Raw genomic sequence first — 24436 nt, forward strand, 5'->3', positions numbered from 1 at the left:
ACAGTGCATATGACAACTGCCTTTTAATTTTCCGCCTTGCTTGCCTCACAAAGGGCCTATTGACATTGTTCAAAATAAATCACACTAACTAGGAGGCTTGTTTCCTGCACTGCAAGATCGTATGTATTTTGGTTTACTTCTGTTAGTTCAGTTGGTAACAGCCTACTTTCTACTTAATAGCATACTAATTTCCTTTTTAGTTACTATACAACAGCTGTTTGGTTTTGCACAAGTCCCTCTCAGAACTACTGTAACAAATGTAATTTCAATGTTAGTGGAAGGCGAACAGGCTGAGTTCCGGAACTTACTGCCTTATCCCTTTGAAAATCTATATCTAAAAGATGATATGCTGATTTTTTAAATGGCTTAAGAGCCAAGAAGTAAAAATGTGTGGTAGGTACACAGATAACACTCTTAGAAATAACGACGTTCCTTCAGCTAGACATAGAATTGCTGTGCTATACCTAGATAGTGTCTTTTATGCCCTAAGGATGCTGAGTTGTTTTGTTTCGGGTTGCATTCACTCAACACTTAATGAGTATGTAGTGTTTACATAGCATTCTTTCATTTGGAAACCTATCTCAGAAAGCCATCGTTAGATAAAATGCTCTCTACTGAAAGAATTGTTAGTTTTCTCTGGACAATGCTACATGTGAAAATCCAGTTCAAAAGCTATTTCACATATTTCTGGGTAATTCTCAGGTAATTACTGAGCAGCTTCAATGACAATCTCTAAAGTATTCAATACTGGTGAATTTGTCTAAATTGTGGTTTCCTGAAGATTGTTTCACAAATCCACCCTACTTATCTGTTTTTGGTGGGCAGTGATACGCCTTTTCATTTACTTTTTATCAAAGTAATGCAAGTATCTACTTTAAGATGTCAAACAGTACTTCCAAACTTATGAAGAAAAATTATGGAAATACCCACTCTTGATTTCTGCTTCCCTAAAGCACTCATCAGATCCTTTGGCTGTTTCTTCTAACATTTACTTCTTTATTTCTAAATAACATCCTTATACTACTCTACTTTTTTTTTTTTTTTTTGAGACGGTGTCTCGCTTTGTTGGCCAGGCTGGAGTGCAGTGCCACAATCTCAGCTCACTGCAACCTCTGCCTCCCAGGTTCAAGCAATTCTCCTGTCTCGGCCTCCTGAGTAGCTGGGACTACAGGTGCACGCCACCATGCCTGGCTACTTTTGGTATTTTTAGTAGAGATGGGGTTTCACCATATTGGTCAGGCTGGTCTTGAACTCCTGACCTCAGGTGATCCACCCACTTTGGCCTCCCAAAATGCTGGGATTACGGGTGTGAGCCACCGTGCCCAGCCAGCTTCAGGTATTTTCCTAGGGTTAATAATGGCTTTGTTTTCTCTTTTCCCTTTCTTCCTTATTATCCACCATTAATTTAGCTAACTACAACAAAAGTATAAATCTGAGTTTAATACACTCAAACACAACAACTCATCCATAAAGTTTGTTCCCCACTCTCCTGGCAAAACTCTTTCTTTGTCCTGGTCCAATATGAACTGGTAACTCTCAAAGCTGCTGTTCAATAGTCATTCTGGGATTGTCCTTTGTCATTATCCCAGTAATCCTCTTTGTTCTTCCATTTACTATCTCGTTTAGTGAAGTATACACATACATCCTCCAGCAGAAGTGGAAAAGGGTGGGAATTCTGAGTTAGTGCACGATGGATAGTTTGATAGGTTACAGAATTGTTTAGGTTAGTAATTATTTTCCCTAGAGTTTTCGAGGCATTGCTTCACTACTCCAACTATTGTTGATGACACTCTGTAACCCCAATCCTCTATGTGGTCTGTTTTTACTCTCTCTCTTGTCATCCTCAGACTTCTAGAACTTTATGAAGTATTTGGTATAATTCTTTTTGCATTTATTAGGTATTATATTATTTCTTCATATCTGGACACCTGTGCTCTACTATTACAGAAAAATTTCCTTTGTCTTACTTTTTTAAAAATAAATTTTTGCATTTTCCCTTTCTGAAATTGTATTATTTGATATTGAATCTCTTAAATGAATATCCTATCATCTCTTTGACTTTTAGTCCTACTTTCTGAGACTTACGAACTTATCTTCTACTCCTGTTGAATTTTTGTATTTTTGCTGTAATATTTTTAACTTCTAAAAGCTTTTTCTTAAATATTATTTTTCTTGTATCATCGATAAAATATCCCTTCTTTCAGACTTTGAGGATATTAAGTTTTTTTAAGTTATTCCCTATTTTCCAGCATTGGGTCTGTGCCATCAGGTTGCTTTTGTCTTTGTTTTGATCTCTATTATGTTGATTTCCCTCAAACATCTGGAGATCCTTGATTGTTTGTGGGACACTAAAATATTGATTGAAAATGGTGTAGATGGGTGGTCAGAGCCTTTCAGCTAATGTGTTTCACTGTAGGGTGATCAAGCAGACATGTGGTTACTTCATTAGAAGACTCTCAAATGACATTATCTTTAAGTCTTTTCTTTTGGGCAAGTCAGTTTTCCGGAAGATGTCCCTTATTTCCTACTTTGGAAAATTATAATAATCAAGACTGCCAGTGCTTTGAAAAATGCTCTTGGGTAGAGGACTAGAAGCCTCATCATTTGACTTAATTTTCCTCTCTGTTGTTTCCTGTACCATCATTTATGCTAAAGTTTAAATCTGGTTCAAATACTCATTTTTTTTTTTTTGAGGCGGAGTCTCGCTCTGTCACCCAGGCTGGAGTGCAATGGCGCTATCTTGGCTCACTGCAAGTTCCGCCTCCCGGGTTCACGCCATTCTCCTGCCTCAGCCTGAGCCACCGCGCCTGGCCTCAAATACTCATTTTAGAGAGTAAATCTCCAGTCTTTCATTGGGTACTCCCCTTCCTCTACCCACAGCCAGGAATCTTCAGGATCTAAAAATTTTTAACCAATTCTGTTTTCTAAAACCACCCCATATTTCTGCCTTCACAGATAATGGAGGCCTCCAAACTCGACTTTCTAAGGTTTGATGGTATGTGAACTGTCTTGAGATTCTTAACTCCATTCTCCCCATGAAATGTCTATGTATCAGCTTTCTGCTAAGACAATTTACCATCCCCCTCATACTATTTTACTTTCTATTTTGTGGACACTTACGTGCTGTCCCCCTCTCTCCAGCTTTTTGTCTTTGTGGCTTAAAACTTTTCTTTCCGGCCAGGCACAGTGGCTCACACCTGTAATCCCAGCACTCTGGGAGGACGAGGTTGGTGGATCACCTGAGGTCAGGAGTTCGAGACCAGCCTGGCCAACATGGTGAAACCCTGCTCTACTAAAAATACCAAAATTAGCCGGGCATGGTGGCGGGCACCTGTAATCCCAGCTACTCAGGAGGCTAAGGCAGTAGAATCGCTTGGACCTGGGAGGCGGAGGTTGCAGTGAGCTGAGATTGTACCACTGTACTCCAGCCTAGGTGACAAGAGCGAGACTCCATCTCAAAAAAAAAAAAAAAAACACCACACTTTTCTTTCATTCCTTTATTGTCATTTTAGTAGAGATTTGGGATGAGAGGCATCAGAGCATTAAACAAGTACTCAATCTACTATGCTTAACTAGAAGCTTGATTTATTTATTTTAATTCAGCATATCCCCAAACATGTTTCATGAAACACTAATCCCAAAGGATGTTTCATGAAAACATCCTTTTGTATAATACAAACAAGTATAATAAAGGCTCTGAGCTTAGAACCCAGGACTTGGCAGGCATCCAATTAAAGTTTGATTAATTGATTCCAAAGTTTAATAAAGACATAATTAGATGGATCTAGTATGTACTTAAAGAAGTACTACATTAAGAAATGCCTGAAAGGGAGATCTTTCTGTAAACTATATCAATTATAAACTACTATCCCAAACCAAAGATTAATGTTCATTCCAAGAAACAAAGTGAATACAAAGGAGATTAAAAACAAAAATGTATAATTCAGTTATCTAGTATGACAGAAGAAAGAAAGTGATATTTCCTCAACAAATTTGCTAATACGTTTGTTGTCTAACCTTTCACTATACCTCTAGTGTGGCAACATCATCTTTATTATATGAGAAAACTGGACAGTTTATATAATTTTACCAAAGTCACAGGTGTTTTAATGGTAAAAAACTGTACAAAACTCAAGGGGCTTGATGTTTTGTCAAGTAAAACCATCTATTAGACCTGCTGAAGTTTTAACTAATATTATACAATATTTATAGGCTATAATAATAATTTCTAATCAAGACATAAGAATTCACAACTTCATAAGCTCTATTCATTAGTTTGATTACTGTATAACAAATGACTTCAGATAGAAAGTCACACACCTATGTTTAAAGAACAGTCCCAGGCCGGGCGCGGTGGCTCAAGCCTGTAATCCCAGCACTTTGGGAGGCCGAGGCGGGCGGATCACGAGGTCAGGAGATCGAGACCATCCTGGCTAACACGGTGAAACCCCGTCTCTACTAAAAATACAAAAAAATTAGCCGGGCGTGTTGGCGGGCGCCTGTAGTCCCAGCTACTCGGGAGGCTGAGGCAGGAGAATGGCGTGAACCCGGGAGGCGGAGCTTGCAGTGGGCCGAGATCGCGCCACTGCACTCCAGCCTGGGGGACAGAGAAAGACTCCGTCTCAAAAAAAAAAAAAAAAAAAGGAACAGTCCCATCCTGCTTCACAAAACTTTAAGAAATTAAAGAAGTTTGGCCAGGTGCAGTGGCTCACGCCTGTAATCCCAGCACTTTGGGAGGCTGAGACAGGCAGATCATCTGAGGTCAGCAGTTTGAGACCAGCCTGACCAACATGGTGAAATTCCCCCGTCTCTACTAAAAATACAAAAGTAGCTGGGCACGGTGGCACATGCCTGTAATCCCAGCTACTTGGGAGGCTAAGACAGAAGAATTGTTTGAACCCAGGAGGCGGAGGTTGCAGTGAGCCGAGATCATGCCATTGCACTCTAGCCTGGGCAACAAGACCAAAACTCCATCTGAAATAAATAAATAAATATATAAGAAAAGAAAAAAAGAAGCTAAGCTAAGCAGAGTTGCCTCTAAAATCTAACCAATCAATCCTAGATAAAGAGACAGACAATAGTTTCTCAAGTAGTTCTTTTATAAAAAGAAATTTAAATTATCCTTAGGCTGTATCATGGTTTCTGTTCAGTGTAACTGGGTAAATAAAGATGTATTCAATTTGCACAATCCCCCACTAACTCTACCTTCGTGACTTTGTCTCTTGGTTCCTTGCTTAGTCATCAAATGTCAACATTTAAGGATACAAGCTGTCTTTTCTGTTGCATGACAGGCTCATTTCTGCCCCTAAACTTTGCAATAATTCCAAGTTACACTTACAGGTTCTCTTAGTCTTCTAATTAGTCAGTTTGTTAATAAATACTGTCTAAGAAACCTCATAAGAAATGTGAAAATTAAAAGAAAAATTAAAAACAGAAGAAATGTCCAAATTAAAGGCAAAAACTCTTAAAAGTTCTAATCTTACAGCTATGATTTATGACCTTTAGCCTGAAGGAAAAAAAAAATCACAGTTAACTGATAAGTGGGAAGCAGACATTCTGTTATCAAAATGAAAGAGAGCTAATTTTACATTAAAAATTATTTTTGAGCTCAAAAGTACATCCAAACAAGATCCATCAGAATGGCAATAATTTAAGTTACAAAGGTTGCAGACAACCATAAAGTGAGAGGCTTAATTAAGGTCAGTAACACTAACAATATCATGCTTTGGTATTATTTTGTAGTAGAAAGTGGCATCGGATATGGAGTCAGAAGACTGGATCAAATTCTGGTGGCTCCAATTATTAGCAATGTGATCTCGGACAAGACATTTAGCCTTTTAAAAAAGACTTTACAAAATGATGTTAATACATAATCTCAGAAGACAGAGTTATCTTATTAACCTCCTCTTTTGACATCTTTAGAAACTTTCTAACAGATTACTTGGCTTCTCATCCTTTTGGAATACTTTAACCAGGTTAGTTTTTCTAAAACAGTTTCACCGCATTGTATCTCAATGAAAAAAACTTTTATTTGTGTCTACTTGCACAGCAATCTTCCTTTTCAGTCTTATTTCCTTTTATTTATTTTTTTGAGAAAGGGTCTTACTCTGGCGCCCACGCCGGAGTGCAGTGGCATGATCATGACACACCTGCAGCCTCAACTTCCCCAGGCTCAGGTGATCCTCCCACCTCAGTCTCCAGAGTAGCTGGGACTACAGGTGTGTATCATCACACTTGGCTAATTTTTGTATTTTTTGTAGAGGTGGTTTCACCATGTTGCCTCAATCTTATTTCTGATCATCATAGTCTTAAACATTCTGCCTGAACTCAAGAGTGAGAAAAGAAATGATAACTGGAGGAAACCATCAATTTAACTGAGGAGTCAAGCATACATAAACATGTATCAACACAAACTGTTCACCATTAAAATAACACGAAGATGAATAGATCTTATTTGTACATGAAATGCAAACATCCAATTTCTTCAGAGCATCTCTATGGTCGTAGACACCTTACTTATTGAAAAACGAATTTGCTCCTCATCTTTATTGAGGTATAATTGACAAAAATTGTATATATTTAAGGTATACTACTTAATGTTCTGATATATGTACACATTGTGAAAATAATCACCACAAACTAAACATATGCATCACCTCACAGTTACCATTCTCCCTTTTTCTTGTAGTGAGAATACAAGATCTACTGGCTTGGCAAATTTCAAGTGTACAATACACCATTATTAATTATATCCACATTGCTGTACATCTATACATTAGGTATCCAGAATTGATTCATCTTGCATAACTGAACCTCTGAATCCCTTGACAAATATCTCCCTATTTTCCCCACTCCCAAAAACCACTACCATTCTACTTCCAAAAGAGAATTCTTCATTATACCCTCCCAGACGTTCTCCCACCAGCCTTCCCCATTTCAGTAACTGGCAACTCCTATTTTACCAGTTCCTTAGGTCAAGACCCTGTAGTCAACCCTGACTTCCTTCTTTCTTGTAGCCTATATCCAATCCATCAGCAAATCCTGTTAGCTTCATCTTTCAAGTACGATGTAGTTGACCCTTGAACAACATGTGTTTGAACTCCATGGGTCTGCTTATTCATGAACATTTTTCAGTAAAAGTTACACTGAGTGTGCTTGCCTCTCCTGCTTCCCCTTCCACCTTTTCTGCCATTGCCATCCAAGACAGCAAGACCAACCCCTTCTCTTCCTTAGCCCACTCAATGTGAAGACAAGGATAAAGATCTTTATGATGATCCACTTCTGCTCAATGAATAGTAAATGTATTTTCTCATCCTTATGATTTCTTAATAACATTCTTTCTCCAGCTTACTTTATTGTAGGAATACTGTATATAATACATATAACATATAAAATGTGTTTATCAACTGTTTATGTTATCTGTAAGGTTTCCAGTCAACAGCAGGCTATTAGTAGTCAAGTTCTGAGGCAGTCAAAAGTTATACACTGATTTTTGACTGTGCAGGGGTACCCCTAACTCTTGTGTTTTCAAGGATCAATGGTACATACAGAATTGAACCACTTCTCACCATCTCCACTAATATCTCCTTGGCCCAAGCCACTGTAATTTGTGGCCTAGAAAAACGCCACCTAAAACAAAAAGAACAAAAAAGAAAAAAGCCACCTAAATAGTCAATTTCCACTTCTACTCATTCGTCTATGATTTTCTTCCCTTCACAGCCAGAGTAATCATTTTAAAATGTACCAGATCATGTTACTCCTGAAAACACTCCCTAGCTCACACTGGCCCTAAATGATCTCCCCTTATGTCTTACTCTTTCTCCTCCATCTACCTAATTCAGTCATTCTAGCCACACTAACCCCCTTGCTATTCTTTGGAGACATTCCAAGAATATTCCTGTCTCAGGCTTTTACACTTGCTGTGTTCCCTTGCCCCGAACAATCTTCCCTGAGATATCTTCATGGTTTAATTTCTTACTTCTTGAAGGTCACTGCTCAAATATATCTTTATTCAAGAGGGTTTCCCTAACACTTTAAATAAACTGTCATCTCCACAATGTCATCACCCTTTAACCTTTTACCCAGCTTTATTCTTCTTTAAAGCATTTATTACCGCCTGTCTTTTATATATTTATATTTGTGTTTGTCTACGAGAAGATCCCATTGACAAGCACTTTGTTGTTTTTGTTCACTACTATACCCCTAAGAGTCACTGTGCTCAGTACAGTTATGTATTTGTTGAATGTATGAGTGATCTCAATTCCCTTTTGCTTCTCCGAGTATGAACATCCAATACTGAGTATGAATCTAGAATTTAAACCTGAATAATTTTCATCTAATGTAATACCTAAATATAAGCTACTTCATCCAATAAATAATCTATTTCAATATAGGAAGAAAAACTGACCATGTTAGACTTATCAAATTTCCCTAGTAAAAAGTAACATCATAGCAAAACTATTCATAACTAAATGGATAATCCATGAGTAAAGTGGTCCCCCCTTATTCATGGTGTCTCTTTCTGCAGTTTCAGTTACCTGTGGTCAAACGCAGCCCAAAAATGTTAAATGGAAAATTCCAGATACAAACAATTCTTAAGTTTTAAATTGTACACCATTCTGAATAACATGATGAAATCTTGTGTCACTCTACCTTCATCACAAGGAGACTAAGGAAGAAGAGTAAGTACAGTAAGAAATTTTGAGAGAGCCCACACTCACCTAACTTTTATTACAGTATATTGTTATAATGGTTCTATATTACTATTCATTATTATTAATCTTTCCACCACCTAATTTATAAATTAAACTTTATCATGGGTATGTACATATAGGAAAAAACATAATATACACAGAGTTTGGTACTATCTGTAGTTTCAGGCATCTACTTGGAACATATCCCCCATGGACAAGGGGTAACTACTATACCCAGTTCCCTTCAAATCAGTCCAGGTTGGTCAGTGAAGACATTTGCTCATAATTACCTTGGCATCAGCACTCTTGTATTATCCACTCAAAGTATAATGAGTATTTCTGCCTATCCTAAACCAAACAAATGACTTCAGGCATCTTAAGTAGATACAGCATTGAGTTACAGGCCTTAGGCAATGTTAACCTTCTGGCAGAAATTGTTTTTTTCCTCATTATAATTTTAAAATAGCTATCCAATCTAATATTCCACATTCTAAACAGTAAAACAAAATCTCAAATCAGAATTAATCATAGATGCTTATAAATGAGCTTTACTATACTGAAGCATATGGAATTTAAGATTTTCCTGTATTTCACCTTCTAAAAATGAGCCCAGGCAAGAGATATACACTTTAAGAAAATTACAGTGGTCAGTGGTCTTAAAACTAAGACTAGCATAATTTAATGGGCCAAATTATCTAGAGAAAATCTGTAACATCATTTAATCTTCCTCAGCAGTAAATTTTATATTGGTTCTTAGAATTGGCAAGCAAATGCTATTCATAAAAAAAGAATGCTAATCTACAGCAATGACATAGAAAAGCAAAGACTGTTTTCATATCTAAAGCTGACAAAAGAAAAATGCCTTTTTAACCACAGAAGTCCAGAGATCAAACCAACTTTTGTTTCAATTTCACTTTAATAGTAAAATTTCAAAGGTAGAACATTTGTTAATCTGTAAATCTAACCTAAGGGATCATATTAATTCTAATCAAAAACAAAACCAACAAAAAACAAAACTTAGTATTCATAATGCATAAAAAATGAAGTTATTCACTTTTTAAAACAATAAATTAATTCTTTCACAGCTCACTAATTCACTAGTTCTAGCTGTAAGTGAAAATTCACTGTGACTTAGTCTGGAAAATAAATGCCTACCTCCTTGCTTACAAACAGATCATAGTAAGATGTTCTTTGGGACAGAATAAACAACCTGAACCCCCAAGGAAGAGTCACAAAGAACTATGGATGTTGTCATTCTTATTCAGGCTCTGCTGCAAAGCCTTCCTGTGTATTAGAAAATCATGTACCAGACAAAAACAGAAGACAGGAATATTTAACTGCTCATGTAGATAAATATGTTAGAGGTGCTTTATTTCTAAAGTTTCAAATTAGAAGTAAGGCTAGAGGCCAAACTACAATTTCCTTCAGGAACTGTGAATTACTTTCTTGCTGTCACAGTCTTCCTTTGCTACTGCTTACAGTAACTGGCCCACAAGGTATTTAATCTCATCTCCCCTAAGGACTTCTGCACTAATGGGTGGAATAAGGCCACAGTATGAGCTGGTCAACACCAAGAAACTGTGAAACACTCTTTTGTCCCAACACACGCACACACACACTCCTTTTAAGGGGAGCAAGAAGGAAAAAAGGGCAGAAAACAGTATAAATTGCTCCATGAAAACAAAATTTATGTAGGATTTAACACAATGTACAGAGCTCTGAGGACTATTTTCCAGCCTGAAGTGTTACTGATGAGAACTCTGACACAACCGTTAAATTAAAAAACAACAAAAAAAGGTAGAATACACAAGCAAAAAGTCACTTACTATGTATCAACTTCATGTCACAAACTTTTGCACTTAATAGATCTTCTCTTACGATGGCTTTTCTTCTGTAAACATCAACAAAGACAGGAAAGAATTAAGAAAAAAACTGTCGTTTTGCTCACTTATTTTCAACTCATTCTCCTCCATCAAAATGAAATCTATCATGCACTGATTTTGGTAACTATGCTGAAATCTGGTAAATGGTTTGAAGGATATTCTCACAGACTTCTATGAGGTATCAGAATGTCAAGTTAGGTTTTAATATCTATTGAGTTGTATAATCTCAGTCTTTTTTTTTTTTTTTTTTTTGAGACAGGATTTTGCTGACACCCAGGCTGGACTGGTGTGGTGCAATCAGGGCTCACTGCAGTCTTGACCTCCTGGGCGGAAGCAATCCTCCCAGCTCAGCCTCCCGAGTAGCTGGGACTACAGGCATGCACCACCTTGTCAGGTTAATTTTGTCTATTTTTGCAGAGAGTTTCCCTTTGTTCCTGAGGTTGTTCTTGAACTCCTGGGCTCAGTGATCCTCCCGCCTTGGCCTCCCTAAGTACTGGGATTACAGGTGTAAGCTACCATGCCTGGCTAATATATTTTTTATTCTTATTCTTATTATTTTTTTTTACTACACATGAGGTCTCACTATGTTGCCCAGGCTGGTCTCAAACCCCAGATCTCAAGTGATTCTCCCACCTCAGCCTCCCAAAGTGCTGAGATTACAGGCATGAGCCACCACGTCTGGCCTCATCTCAGTCTTTAAACAATAATCTTATTGGCTGATCATGACTGACTGGCTATTGAGCCATGCAGAGTAGAGGTAAGCAGGTATCTTTTTTAAAAGGACCATTAGGAAATTCTAGCAAAGAAAGCATGATTAGTTCCACTCCTCACTCAGTTACCATTCTCTACAATGACTTAAAATGGAGGTTCACTACCAAGAAACAAAATACCACTGCAATGCCTTCTTTGGAACTGGTAAAAAGTATCAGAAAGAGAGAGGTCCCAGGGTTTTATTGCTTTGGAAGGGAGAGGCAAAACTGAATGGAGTTTGTCTGTGTGTTGGAAGACCAAGCATTCAGTAAACAGAAGACTGAATGACAGGACTACTAAAAACATCCAAGACTCCAAAAAAGAGTATAATGTAGATATCCAACAGCTGGCAGATTTTCCACCTTGGGAAAAATAGTTAAGCTATGCCTTGGTAGGCAAAGGCAAATTATTAATTTTGCAGCTGTTATTTCCTTATGACAAATCTCAGAAAAAGCAGTTAAATATGGGGACGATTTTTGCTATGTTAGACTCAAATAGAGCTGTGAGCCTTATAGGTCATTCTGTGATGACCACTACACCCTTGGCAAGAGCCAAGAGAATTGGGTAATTTTGAGGGAGCAAAAAAAAAAAAGCACATCTATGATACTGTCACAGCCAGTGATATGAGTTTATCAAGAATTAAAGTATTTCTACTAAAAGGTATTTCTTCACTATGCCTGGGAAAAGTGTACTACTATCTACTATGTAAATACAAATGCAAGAACCAAAGCTGATAAGCATTTTTCAGAAATAATTATAAAATTTGGTCTAATGCAGTTACTAACTTTGGGGCTCATGGGTAGGCTCTTGGAGTGGGTATTCCATGAATACCTTGAAATCATATACAAAGTTTTATGTCTGTAAACGTGTATTTTTCTAGCAGAAGGGATCTGAATCATTCTTCACATTCTTAAAGAATGCCATAACTACCCAAAAGTTAACATCTAAGGAGCTACAGTGTTATAAACTAGTGATAGGTTGAATAAACTACTGCCAACTGTTTTAGGAACTAAATAAACTTGCTTTTAAGAAATTAGTATTCTGATGAAAAGTACTAATGAATCATAGATTTAATTATGAATCTGACAACATATTGACTTAAAAATTCAACTCTTGGACAGCTCTAAATACAGTTCAGATCAAAATGAGCTTAAGTTTCAAATGTATTAGAACAAGTTATTTAAGCATTACTTAAGTTCCAGTGTACTACTCAATATTCAATTTACTTCAAAAATGTGTTAAACATCTACTAAACTCAAGTATTAAACACTGCATTTCTAGGCATTTATGTTAAAATAGGCAATGGTTTTAATAGCAACTAAAAAAAAAGAAACCTATATATTTCTAAAAATGTTTTAACATAAACACTTGTTATAGTAGATAGCAAGTGCCTGCTGCAACACAGGAAAGCAGTATGTGAAGATTAATAAACAGTTTAAATAATAACTGATGAAGAATGTTGTGCTATACCATTAAGTATTTCCTACTTTTTGTCCATAAATAACTTGATCAGTGCTATTCACAGTGTGGTATGAGCACCAATGCTTATCTATTAGGTGTTTAATATTGGTATGTGATTAAGTACAAAAATAAGGGTAAGCATTCAGAATTTTGGTTTGTTTCTGAGACAGAGTCTTGCTCTGTTGCTCAGGCTGGAATGCACTGGTGTGATCATAGCTCACTGCGGCCTCAGATTCCTGGGTTCAAGATATCTCCCTGCCTCAACTTCCTGAGTAGCTGGAACTGCAGCCATGTGTCACCATGCCTGGCTAATCTGTAAATTTTTAGTAGAGACAGTGTCTCATTATGTTGCCTAGGCTGGTCTTGAACTCCTGAGCTCAAGTGATCCTCCCACCTCAGCCTCCCAAAGTGCTAGCCTTACGGTGTGAGCCACCACACCTGGCCAGCATTCAGAAATTTTACATTGCTGAACATTTTATTTTACAAAAGGTTTGGTCTAAAACAGATTCAGAAATAAACTGAAAAGAATGAATTCTTTTAATTCTTTTTATTTTGTGTTATTTTTTAGTAGAGACAGAGGAGGGGAGGACGGTCCTCACTATGTTCCCCAGGCTGGTACCAAACTCGTGGTCTCATGTGATCCTCTCACTTAGCCTCCCAAAGCACTGGGATTATAGGAGTGAGCCACCATGCCCAGCCAGAACCAATTCTTCACCAAAAACAGAGTAGAGCTCAAATTAGATTCTCAGATTTCAGCTAGTCCCTTCTTAAATTATCAAGTGTGTGCTTCTGAGTAAGTGATTAAATACATTTAAACCCCACTTCGTTTTTTTAAATACCATTTTTGTACTAGTTAACTTCTGTTCCGTTCATTTGCATTCCACTTCTAAAGTTAATCACTAACCTTATACAGCTTTTAGAATTTTCATGACAGGAGACCTGTTTCTCAAATGAGTTTTCATTTTTCTTGTCTTTTGTTTCTCTCAGCTGTTTTTTTACTTGAACCTATGAGAAAAGTAAAATTAATTTAGAGCAACAATTCAGCATTACAAATAACTTTTTAAATTCTTCCTTGAAATGATTAAAATTACAGAAACAAAATTGTCCAATTAAAAAGTGTAGTCCAAATACATATGCTTATTCATTCAAGCATGCTAAACCATAAGCTTAGTAAGTGTGCTTAGCTCTGGGCAAACAAAATAGTGAGAGCTAAGCATAAACAGATTAAGTGCTCATAACAGAGATATGAACACAGATTTGTATATACATATAGGACTCAGAAATTAACTGAGGATGTCACAGAAGACTTTAATGAGTAGATGATTTACGAGTTGGTCTTAAAGGATAGTTAGGAATTGGTCTAAGAAAAAAATATTCTAGATGGAGGAAAGAACAGAGTTGTAAGGAACAGTGAGAAGCCAATGTAGACAGGGAAAAACAGAGTAGCTAGATGTGAAATTGGTGAAATGTGTTAGGACTTGACTGTAAAGGTTCTTGAATAAGAAAATCTACAGGCATCAGAGAGTAAGTGGACTTTTTAAAGCAAGTGAATGCGATGATCAAATTTGTTTTTAGGAAGATAACTCTGGTGTGATATGGAGAATCAACCAGTTAAGAAGAGACTATAAAAACCAGGAAATCAAAGCTCTTAAGATAGACTAGATCTATGCTGTCCAAGACAACAGTCACTAGCCACATATGGCTACTCAGTGCTTGGAATGTGGCTCGTCTAAATTGGAATGTGCTACAAGTATAAAATAGACACAAGATTTCAAAGACTTAGTACAATTTTTTAAAAGAATGTAAAATCTCTCAATAATAATTTTAAAATATTACATGTTGAGCTAATACATTAGATATATTGGATTAAAAATAAAATATATCATTCAATTTATTTCATTTTTTTATTATTTTAGGATGCCTACTTAAAATTTTAGTTATTTAGTGGCTTATAGTAGACTTCCATCAGACAACACTAATTAGATGAAAGAATAGGGGTCTACAAAGAGGGAACAATGGAGGGATAAAGCAGAAACATATTTAAGACATTGAGCAGAAAAAAACAGATGAGGGAGAGAAAACTGGAAAAGTCCCAGATATTTCTGATCTTGGTGACTGAGGCTGTGATTCCATTAACTATTGGGGCTGGGGAAAGGGGTAGGGAATGTGATTAATTTGGAGTTTGTTAATGTTAGATTTTGTTGGTATTCCAGATAGAGATGCACAAGTGGTTGCAAATACAGGTCTGGCTCTCAGTAAAGAAGTCTAGGATAGTGACAATTTTAGAAGCATCCAAATATAGGTAGTACTTAAAGCTACTGAAGTATAATAGCTGAGAAGACTTAGGAAGTATACTGAGAGAATTTAAATGAAGATCGTATGAGCCCTAATGACTAAGAAAAGGAACAGGAGGGTAGGGATATGACAAAGAAGATTTTGAAAGGACCGAGAAGTAAAACAATCATTCATACATACATACATACATACATACCCACAAGAGAAGGATGTTTTAGAAGCCGAAGGAAGTAGAGGGTAGTCAGCAGCACTACACGCAGAAAACAAACCCATGGAATGTGGAAGTCTGAGCCTGGACCTTGGTGAGGGTAGTGTTTGTAAAATAAGGTAATAGAGATAAATGTTCTATGGGAACTGAAACGTGAGTAAGAATTGAGAAGAGGTAGTTGTAGAATTCAAGAGTTCAGTTGCAAAGGGAAAAAAAATAACGAAGTGAAGATTCGAAAGAAGTAAAGGTCTAGGGAAGGCACTTAAGAGAATGTGGAAGATATGTGCCAAGAAATACCTTTTAAGTTAAAATTAAACTAGCACTGTACCAAACTTTTAAGTAAAATACAAAGTCTATCAAATAAAATTTTATTCTAAGCAAGAAAACATAATTTCACAGAAAAATATATTTGGAATCTATTTTACACTAATGAATCTTTTGCAACGTAATTATACACACAAACAGGGTTTGGAAAGATGGAGAATATGTCTTCAGGAAAAGCCACACTTATTATATTACACTTCTATAATGTTTTATCTTTTTTCTGAGATATAAACTAATTTGCATTGATGGCAAAGTTATACAATTACAACAAGCCCGGGCGCAGTGGCTCACGCTTGTAATCCCAGCACTTTGGGAGGCCGAGGCGGGCGGATCACGAGGTCAGGAGATCGAGACCACGGTGAAACCCCGTCTCTACTAAAAATACAAAAAATTAGCCGGGCGTGGTGGCGGGCGCCTGTAGTCCCAGCTACTCGGAGAGGCTGAGGCAGGAGAATGGCATGAACCCGGGAGGCGGAGTTTGCAGTGAGCCGAGATTGTGCCACTGCACTCCAGCCTGGGTGACAGAGCAAGACTCCGTCTCAAAAAAAAAAAAAAAAAAAAAAAAAAAAAAAAAAAAAAAAAAAAAAAAAAAAAAAAAAAAAAAAAAAAAATTACAACAAGCCAACCGTTTATTTGAATTGCAGTCCTGTTTGTACCTTGCATCAAGATTCATCTGGTAAAAATATATCAGAACAAATTATAAAAACCTACACTGAGAAAGACAAATAATTAAATAGTTGTACATTGCTTCCATCCCCTTTTCTGCTTACATAGACAGTAACCAAGTGGACAAAGACTAACAGTGCTACCTAAAAACAGTTTGTTTCTCCTATTAATGGCATCACTTATGTTTATATTGAGTACTCTCATTTTTAGCTATTTTTCATTCATGACTTGGTAGTGATACATCAAGAAATCTTTCTCATATACTTAACTACTACTCTTCTCCTTTTTTCTTCTTACTGAACTCAGACATATTTTTTGCTTTTTCAGGTAAGCAAAAAATTAACATAAATACAAATCATAATCATGGCTCACAACAGTAAGTAACATTAATGAGGGAAGCAGAATTTAATTTTATTGGCTAATTTCAAAATTATTATGTTTTTCAGGAAAACACAGTTTTCAGTTATTTTGGACTTAAGGTTTTGTGGGAGTTGGTCTTTGAATCTAATACTTCATTTCAAACATTTTTTCAATGGAAAATATGTATTCAAAGTGCTATCCAATTAAATTGTTTGAAATATGGGAAGAAGTCCTCACATTCAAGATATTCTAAAATGTTAAGTATTTTATAATTAAGCCTTAGTAGGAAACGTCCTTCAGATTATCAGAGATCTAATACATTTTGTGGTATATTACAAGGTGATCATTATGGATATGCCCTCTTTAGGGGACAAATGAATAAAAGGTTCAGAATTTAAGTATATTAGTTGAAAGGTATAAATTTATCATGCTAAGGAGGATTAAAATAACATATTAAACCTTAAGTTGAACAATTTTCAAATATACACAAACTGGAAATCAAAGTCAAACAGCTTCAATTAATTCTTACATAATTCATGTTGCAGAATAAAAAGACTTACCTTAACATAACCTTCCAATGCACTGAATTTAAACACTGCCTGAAAAGGTTTACGGTCAATAGGACATGAAGCCAGTGTCTGAAAAGTGATTAACAAATTAATCTTTACAAATGTTTCTTTAGATCAAAATTATAAACTTCCATAATAAAGGAAAATTATTTTCATCTCTATCTTCGAAAGAAAAAAATATTTTTATACCTTAAATTTGTTTCATTCAAGCATTTACTGAATACCTCCTGTATGCTAGATAATTGGAATACAATGATGAATGAGACAGAATCTGTTATTAAAACGCCATTAAGATACGCTGCCCAGTTGAGAACTACTAGTATAGTGAAATATGAGTTGGGCTGACAGCAGCAGTTCTGTGATGTAAAGCTGGCTGTTATGCTAAACTTGGGTCACTCCAAATGGCTCCAAAAGGTCCCTCACAAATTTTAATATTCTATGACTTAATATTTTTCCCCCAAATTAGTTACATTAAATAGGTAGTTGTGCCAGCAATAAAAATATTTGAAAGATACGAAGAAAATGAAGTACTCCTCCACCCCTCCCCTCAGCCATCTAGATGACCACTCCAGAGGCAGCTTCTTATATAACCTTTTGTGGATATCCATTGCATATGCATATATGTGTATCTTTTTAATATATAAACTTAAGATTGATTCATATTAGTAATTCAGAGCTGCCTTATCCTTAACAGCATAATAAGAGTTTTTTAGTTTACATTTCCTTTTATAGGAGTAAGGTTGAGCATATTTTCCTATTTTTAAGGACTATTCAAAGTTCCTTTTCTTTAAGCTGTCTATTGAAGTTCTTTGCTTAGGTTTTTATTAAGTTGCTACTCTTTTTCAAATTGAGTTGTAGGTGCTCTTTATTTATTAAGGAAATTGGTCCTTAACTGATTCTATGAATATAAGTCAACATTATCTTGCTTTATTTCCTGTCCTTTTAAAATTCCTGTGCATCAACTATAAGAGTTCTTCTGATAAAACTATTAAATATTTGTATAAGAATGAGTTTACATTATTTAAAGAATTTAAGATGAAGTGCAATTTCTATTAGGGTAGGAGGGAAAACTCTGCAAAGAGCGTACCAAAAGGTGATATTACTAATACCTATGGTTACAAAAATAAAACGGAATTTTAACAATCTAATAGCAATAGTCTCAAAGAGCAAAGATAGTAATGGAAACCAGATATATTATTCCTATGTAAAAAATGTGATCTTTGCCTTTCTGGGTTTTACCACGTATCAAGACATGCTTACACAAGTAAAAGTAGAGCAGATTGTGTATGGTCCTTGATCATTTAACACATTTTCACAAAGCTCATAAGTCACTTTGGGAGCACCCAAAATATGGGCTGAGTTACTATTTTCTTTCTAAGCGGGCTTCAATGGGAAAAAAGCTTTACCACATCTGAATTAGGAAATGTGACCTTACTATATTAAATTGGTTCAGACTGGAAGAAGCCAGTTCAGCCTACTTTTAAGTACTATGGATTGAGGAGGCTATTACTTTCCCTATGGAAAACTTGACCTTAAGAAGCTTTGCTTCAGCAACAAAGAAGTTCATATATTTTTTAATAATACATTGTCTAGTTTGAAGAACTTAACATAATAACTATTGTTGTTTATCCCGCTGGCATACCCTGTATGAAATTTCTTAGAGATTATATTAGTGCTACATTTACGGTTTTCAAAAATATTTAAAAGTTGAAATCTGGCTGAGCATGGTGGTGCATGCCTGTAATGCCAACACTCTGAGCGGCCAAGGCAGGAGGATCCCTTGAGCCTAGGAGTTCGAGGCTGCAGTAAGCCATGATCACACCACTGTACTGCAGCCTAGGCAACAGAGTGAGATCCCATCTCTGAAACATAGATAAATAAAGTTAAAAGTGAAATATTCCTAGTGCTTCCTATTTTTACAAAAGCTTCAAAATATATTTCTTATTCTTATTTTAAAGGTAAATTTAGAGAAATGTTAATAAAAAGGTTATATGGTAATAAATGAAAATTTGTTCTTTTTTTGTAAAAACTAAGATGTGTAGAGGCTGTGAATTTACTGTACTACTTTCATATCTTGTCTTTTGAGTAAACTTGAGCAAGTTACAGTCTCTCTGTGCCTCAGTAACCTTATTTGTGAAAATGAGAAAAAATAACTTACCTCTAAGGTTTTTATGGGAATAAATAATTCCTAGAAGTGTGGCATATACTAAATATTATGTAAGGTCTTGTAATCAACTAGTTTTAGTAACAAAAAAACTTGATTAATTAACAAAAGACAACCATAATATGATACATATACAAGTGAGAGACATGAGTACTTAACAATTTTTATTGGAATTTGCAAAGTTTATGACGTAGATGGAAATCCAAGTACTTCGTTATTTTAGCTATTTTGATTTGTGACACTAAGATCCAAAGAAAGTCACGTGTTCAAGAAATTCATATCAGATGCATCAAATCTTTCAAAGACTCTCAAATCATACAATCTCATTTTTTCTTTATTAAATTTCCTCTATTGACATTAGCTAAATTGCCTTCTTTCCTTTACAACTTTTTCTTTCATTTTTTATTTTTTATTTTTTGAGACAGGGTCTTGCTCTGTCATCCAGGCTGGAGTGCAGTGGTGCTATTTTTTGAGACAGGGTCTTGCTCTGTCATCCAGGCTGGAGTGCAGTGGTGCTATCATGGGTCACTGCAGCCTTTGCCTCCCAGACTCAGATCAGATGATCCTCCTTTGTCAGCCTCCTGAGTAGCTGGGACTACAGGTGCATGCCACCATACCCAGCTAATTTTTGTATTTTTCGTACAGATGGGGTTTTACCATGTTGCCCAGGGTGGTCTTGGACTCCTGGGCTTAAGCGATCAACCTGCCTTGGAGGGGTTAATGGCGTGAGCGGCTGTGCCCAGCCTTCCTTTACAATTTTGAATTATGACAGTTTTAATCTAAGCTGTTATTATTATTTTTTTTTTAAGGTAGGGTTTCACTCTGTTGCCCACGCTGGAGTGCAGTCACCTGATCACAGCTTACTGCAGGCTTGAACTCCTGGGGCTCAAGCAATTCTTCCACTTTACCCTCCCAAGTAGCTGGGACTACATGCATGTATCACCGGGCCTAGCTTTCTTTTCTTTTCTTTTTTTTTTTTTTTTTAACTTTTTTCATAGAGACAGGGTCTCACTATATTGCCCAGGCTCATCTTGAACTCCTGTGCTCAAACGATCCTCCTACCTCAGCCTCCCAAAGTGTTGGGATTACAGGAGGAGCCATCACACCTGTTCTGACCCATTCCATTTGATCTGTTTCAAAAAACAGAGTTCTGAGTAAGATTTCCCCCTTTTTTTTTCCTTAAGCATAATTGTCTTAGATTTGTCTAAAGTTTCATTTTAAGAAAAGGTTCCACTGGTATTACAAAAACACAAAGGAAAAACAAGAAAAAAAAAGTAGTAGTAATAGGAAAACTACTGCCATGTATCATCACAATCTATATAAAATGTAATTTCCTAAGGATAATTTAGTTAACACCAAAAATAAGTTAATTTTCTTTGACACAGACTCAGCCATCATAATTTTTCTTTTAAACAGGGTCTCACCCTCTCGCCCAGGCTGTAGTGCAGCGGCATCACGGCTCACTGCAACCTCAACCTCCTAGGTTCAAGTGATGGCCTCACCTCAGTTTCCCAAGTAGTTGGGACTACAGGCACGCACCACCATGCCCAGCTAATTTTTTGTATTTTTTGTAGAGATCGGGTTTTGCCATGTTGCCCACGCTGGTCTCAAACTTCCTGAGCTCAAAGCGATTGGCCCACCTTGGCCTCCCAAAGTGCTGGGATTACAAGCGTGAGCCACCACACCCGGCCCTGACTGGCCTAATTTGAAGGAACTCGCAAGGATGCCTCACTCTTATATCCAGCAGATATCCATCCAGAAAGGTCTCAAAGATGTATTTAGTTTTCAGAGTAAAATTTACAATTAAATTTCCAAGTTGTGAGGTTTTAAAAGTTCACATTTTAAACTAATGTAGAGAAATTTTAACTAATACTTATCTATTTTTTAAGTTATTTCAATTTTGAAGAAAATTATCTCAAATTTTGTTTCCTTAAATACAATAAAAATATCCTTCAATTATTTACCATTTTGATTCCTTATATACAATAAAATATCCTTCAATGATTCACTTGTTTGAATTACTGACTTTCATTTCAATAACCTTTGAAGTATCTAATTCAGTTTCATAACCAAGTAGTCTAATAACATCATTGGCTTTATGATACAGCTACAAAATTAATGGAATTTGCTCACTGCTTTACAGTGTAATGTGTATTAAACAGAGCATATGTTTTACTGTGAATGCTCTGTACTAAGGTTGTATCAGTTAAGGAGGCAATTTTGATAGAAAAAAATAATCTTTCTAATGATTTCAGTAAAACACACCCTACTATTCTGAAGCATTGTAAATTCTCAGCTCAGACAAACCCACATTTAAATGTAAGAACAAGAAACCTTCCTTATTTGGGAATTCAGGATCCTTGATTTCTAATTTCTCGCTTCCTCCTGCTGCTCTATCCTCAATCACATAGGCTGCTTATAGATAGCTCCTCTTAGAGAGAGAGAAACAAGTGTTAAGACAAATACTTAAAGACTAAATCTCAGTATCTATGCTTATAGGTAGGTTTGCCTGTTTGTGGGAATCTCGAACATCTACCTACTAACAAAATAGAGCATGTTATACAAAATTCTAGTTCAAAATCAATGAAGATGACTTAGGAATGCATACCGTTAGTGGCTAACGCTTATTTTAAAGCTATTTTCCAGGACCTATCTTTTTTCATTTATGGTTCCAAGACACCTCACCTGTACTTCCAAATTAATTGTTCACCTGCAGTCAGCCTACATGTTCCCTATCACATTTAACCAGTTCTTTCAAGACAGTCTTTGTCAATCCGTATTAGTGAAATTGTGGTTCTTTATACCAGCATTCAGGAGTGTATCCCTAAAGGACAAATGGCTGTCAGTGATAAAATTAACCCCCAGTAAGAATGCATTTCATCAAACTACTTAAAATCCTTTCATGTTCTCCAAGATAACAGTTGGGGAGAATTACATGTAATCTTAATTTATTCTGACAATTAATAGGTAACACTTTACCTAGTGTAAAAACAAAAAACTCAGTAAACTACCCATATAGATCATTTTACATATTCTGACATTTAAAACTAGGCACAAAGAAATGCATGTTAATTTACCTTACTGGTAAACAGAGTACTTAAATTCTTTTAGATATATGCTCTAGGTAATGGGTGTTCACAATGCAAAAATCCTCTTTGCTCTACTAAAAAATTTCCCAAAGGATTAATTCACAGGGTGAAAACAGTGGTGGATCTGAAAAAAATTAGCTACAAGTTCTTGTGGAGCTAGCAATCACTCCAACCCACAATAAGGATGAAGATGGAGAGAGCTCTGATCATCTATTGCATATGTGTAATAAATTTAAAAAACGTATTTGACAATACTTTATAAATTATAAAGGACTAATGTTAGTGGTACCACAAAGGTACATTTACATTACTGTTCACAGAGAGCTACATAACAGAGGGGTCTGGGTTAGTTCTGGTTAATTTTTTTAAAATTAGAATTTGAGGAAAAATTGATTGAAAATTCCAGATAATAAAGCTTTACTGAATTATATTACTTAAAAGTAGTCTAACAACCAGAATGGACAAATTTCCACCTACTGCATAAACACCTGTATATAAAACACATTTGCAGTCCAGACATAAGAACTCACATCTTGATTTTTTGGTATTTATTATTAATTCAAAAATATAACCCTCATCTATGTTGAACACTGTTGTTTGACTTCTTCAAGAACTGCATGTCACCTTAATAAGACACCTCATTTCTAGTTTATGAGAGAAACCATGCCTTTGCCAACTGCCCAATTTTGATTTCATTAACCTTTACTCTCTCATACTGAAGCTGTCGGCATTTTATTCAAAATGGATGATTTTGTATAAAATGGAGGGAGAAAAATAATCTGCTTATAATGGGAAACTAATCACATTTTTAAAAATAATACTTAAAATATAAGGGAAATATTTCATATTATGTAAAAGGGAAAAGAACGCCAGCAGATATCAAGAACATCCTCATCACATATACTGCAGGTTCCATTAAACAGTGTTAAGAACTTTTAAATGCTTTAAACATGTGTTTTCAAACCATTATCTTATTTTAAGGGCCAAATTTTTAATCACTTCTCAGCAACTGTGGGGAATAATGAATCCGACTTTCTCTCTTTTTTTTTGGGACAGGGTCTTATTTTGTCACCCAGGCTGAAGTGCAGTGGCATAATCACAGATAACTGTAGTCTTGACCTCCCAGGCTCAAGTGATCCTCCAACCTTCCCCCCTCAGCTTCCCAAGTAGCTGGGACTACAGGCATACTCCACCATGCCTAATTTTTTTTTTTTTTTTTTTCCAGTAGAGATGAGATGAGGTCTCACCATGTTGCCCAAGCTGGTCTTGAACTCCTGGGCTCAAGTGATCCACCCTCCTTGGCCTCCCAAAGTGCTGGGATTAGAGGCGTGAGCAATCATACCTGGCCAATAAATCCCATTTACTTAACCTGTGTGTGTTCGTATGTGTTGGAGATTATCTTGTCTGTAGGAAATCATAATCAACTGTCATTACTGAGATGTGTGTCAAGACTTCTCTGTCCTTTACCTTCCTGAAGTATGCAAACTCAGATACATTTATTAAAAGCTATCAATAAGTATATATTGTTTTTGCCCACAATATGAGTAAAATAACTTCCTAACTGAATAGCTGATAAGCTTTAGCATACTGGCTCTATACACATTTCATCAGTTCAAATGTCTTTTGTTTAATTTCTGATTGTTGGATCTAACAGTGATGGTTTAAATTAACAAAAATTTCAGCCTTCCTTAATGTCAATTATTGTGTCATTGTACAATATTCTATTTCTATATAATCATCATTATTTTATAATCGACAGGCTTACCATCTATGAATTCCTTGAAACTAAAGATAATCATAGTGGACATGATTACTTTCAATTTGTTCTAGTGTCCCTAAGGGCAGGCAATTAGGCTATGGGTCATGAAGGCTACCACAGGTTCACCCTGAAACATTTTGCCCTAAGTAAAGAGGATTCTGACATACCTAAAGACTTTTACTTAATCACTTTAAAGTTCTTACATAGCTTTTGTT

General features: G+C 36.0%; 1 protein-coding gene across 3 annotated transcripts in view; it reads right to left on the bottom strand.

Annotated features, from left to right (window-relative positions):
* The window catches only part of SCAF11 (SR-related CTD associated factor 11), an 80043-nt gene that overhangs the window by 16324 nt on the left and 39283 nt on the right, over nucleotides 1-24436 (bottom strand). For all 3 annotated transcript variants that reach the window (XM_063620204.1, XM_055246770.2, XM_063620203.1), the window contains 3 exons: nucleotides 17201-17278; nucleotides 13692-13792; nucleotides 10520-10584 (listed from right to left, as the gene is read on the bottom strand). In XM_063620204.1, the coding sequence (XP_063476274.1) occupies nucleotides 10520-10584; nucleotides 13692-13792; nucleotides 17201-17278 (244 nt within the window). The remainder of the gene's footprint in view (nucleotides 1-10519; nucleotides 10585-13691; nucleotides 13793-17200; nucleotides 17279-24436) is intronic.

This window comes from Symphalangus syndactylus, chromosome 17 (genome assembly GCF_028878055.3).
Source record: "Symphalangus syndactylus isolate Jambi chromosome 17, NHGRI_mSymSyn1-v2.1_pri, whole genome shotgun sequence".
In the NCBI taxonomy this organism is placed as follows: Eukaryota; Metazoa; Chordata; class Mammalia; order Primates; family Hylobatidae; genus Symphalangus; species Symphalangus syndactylus.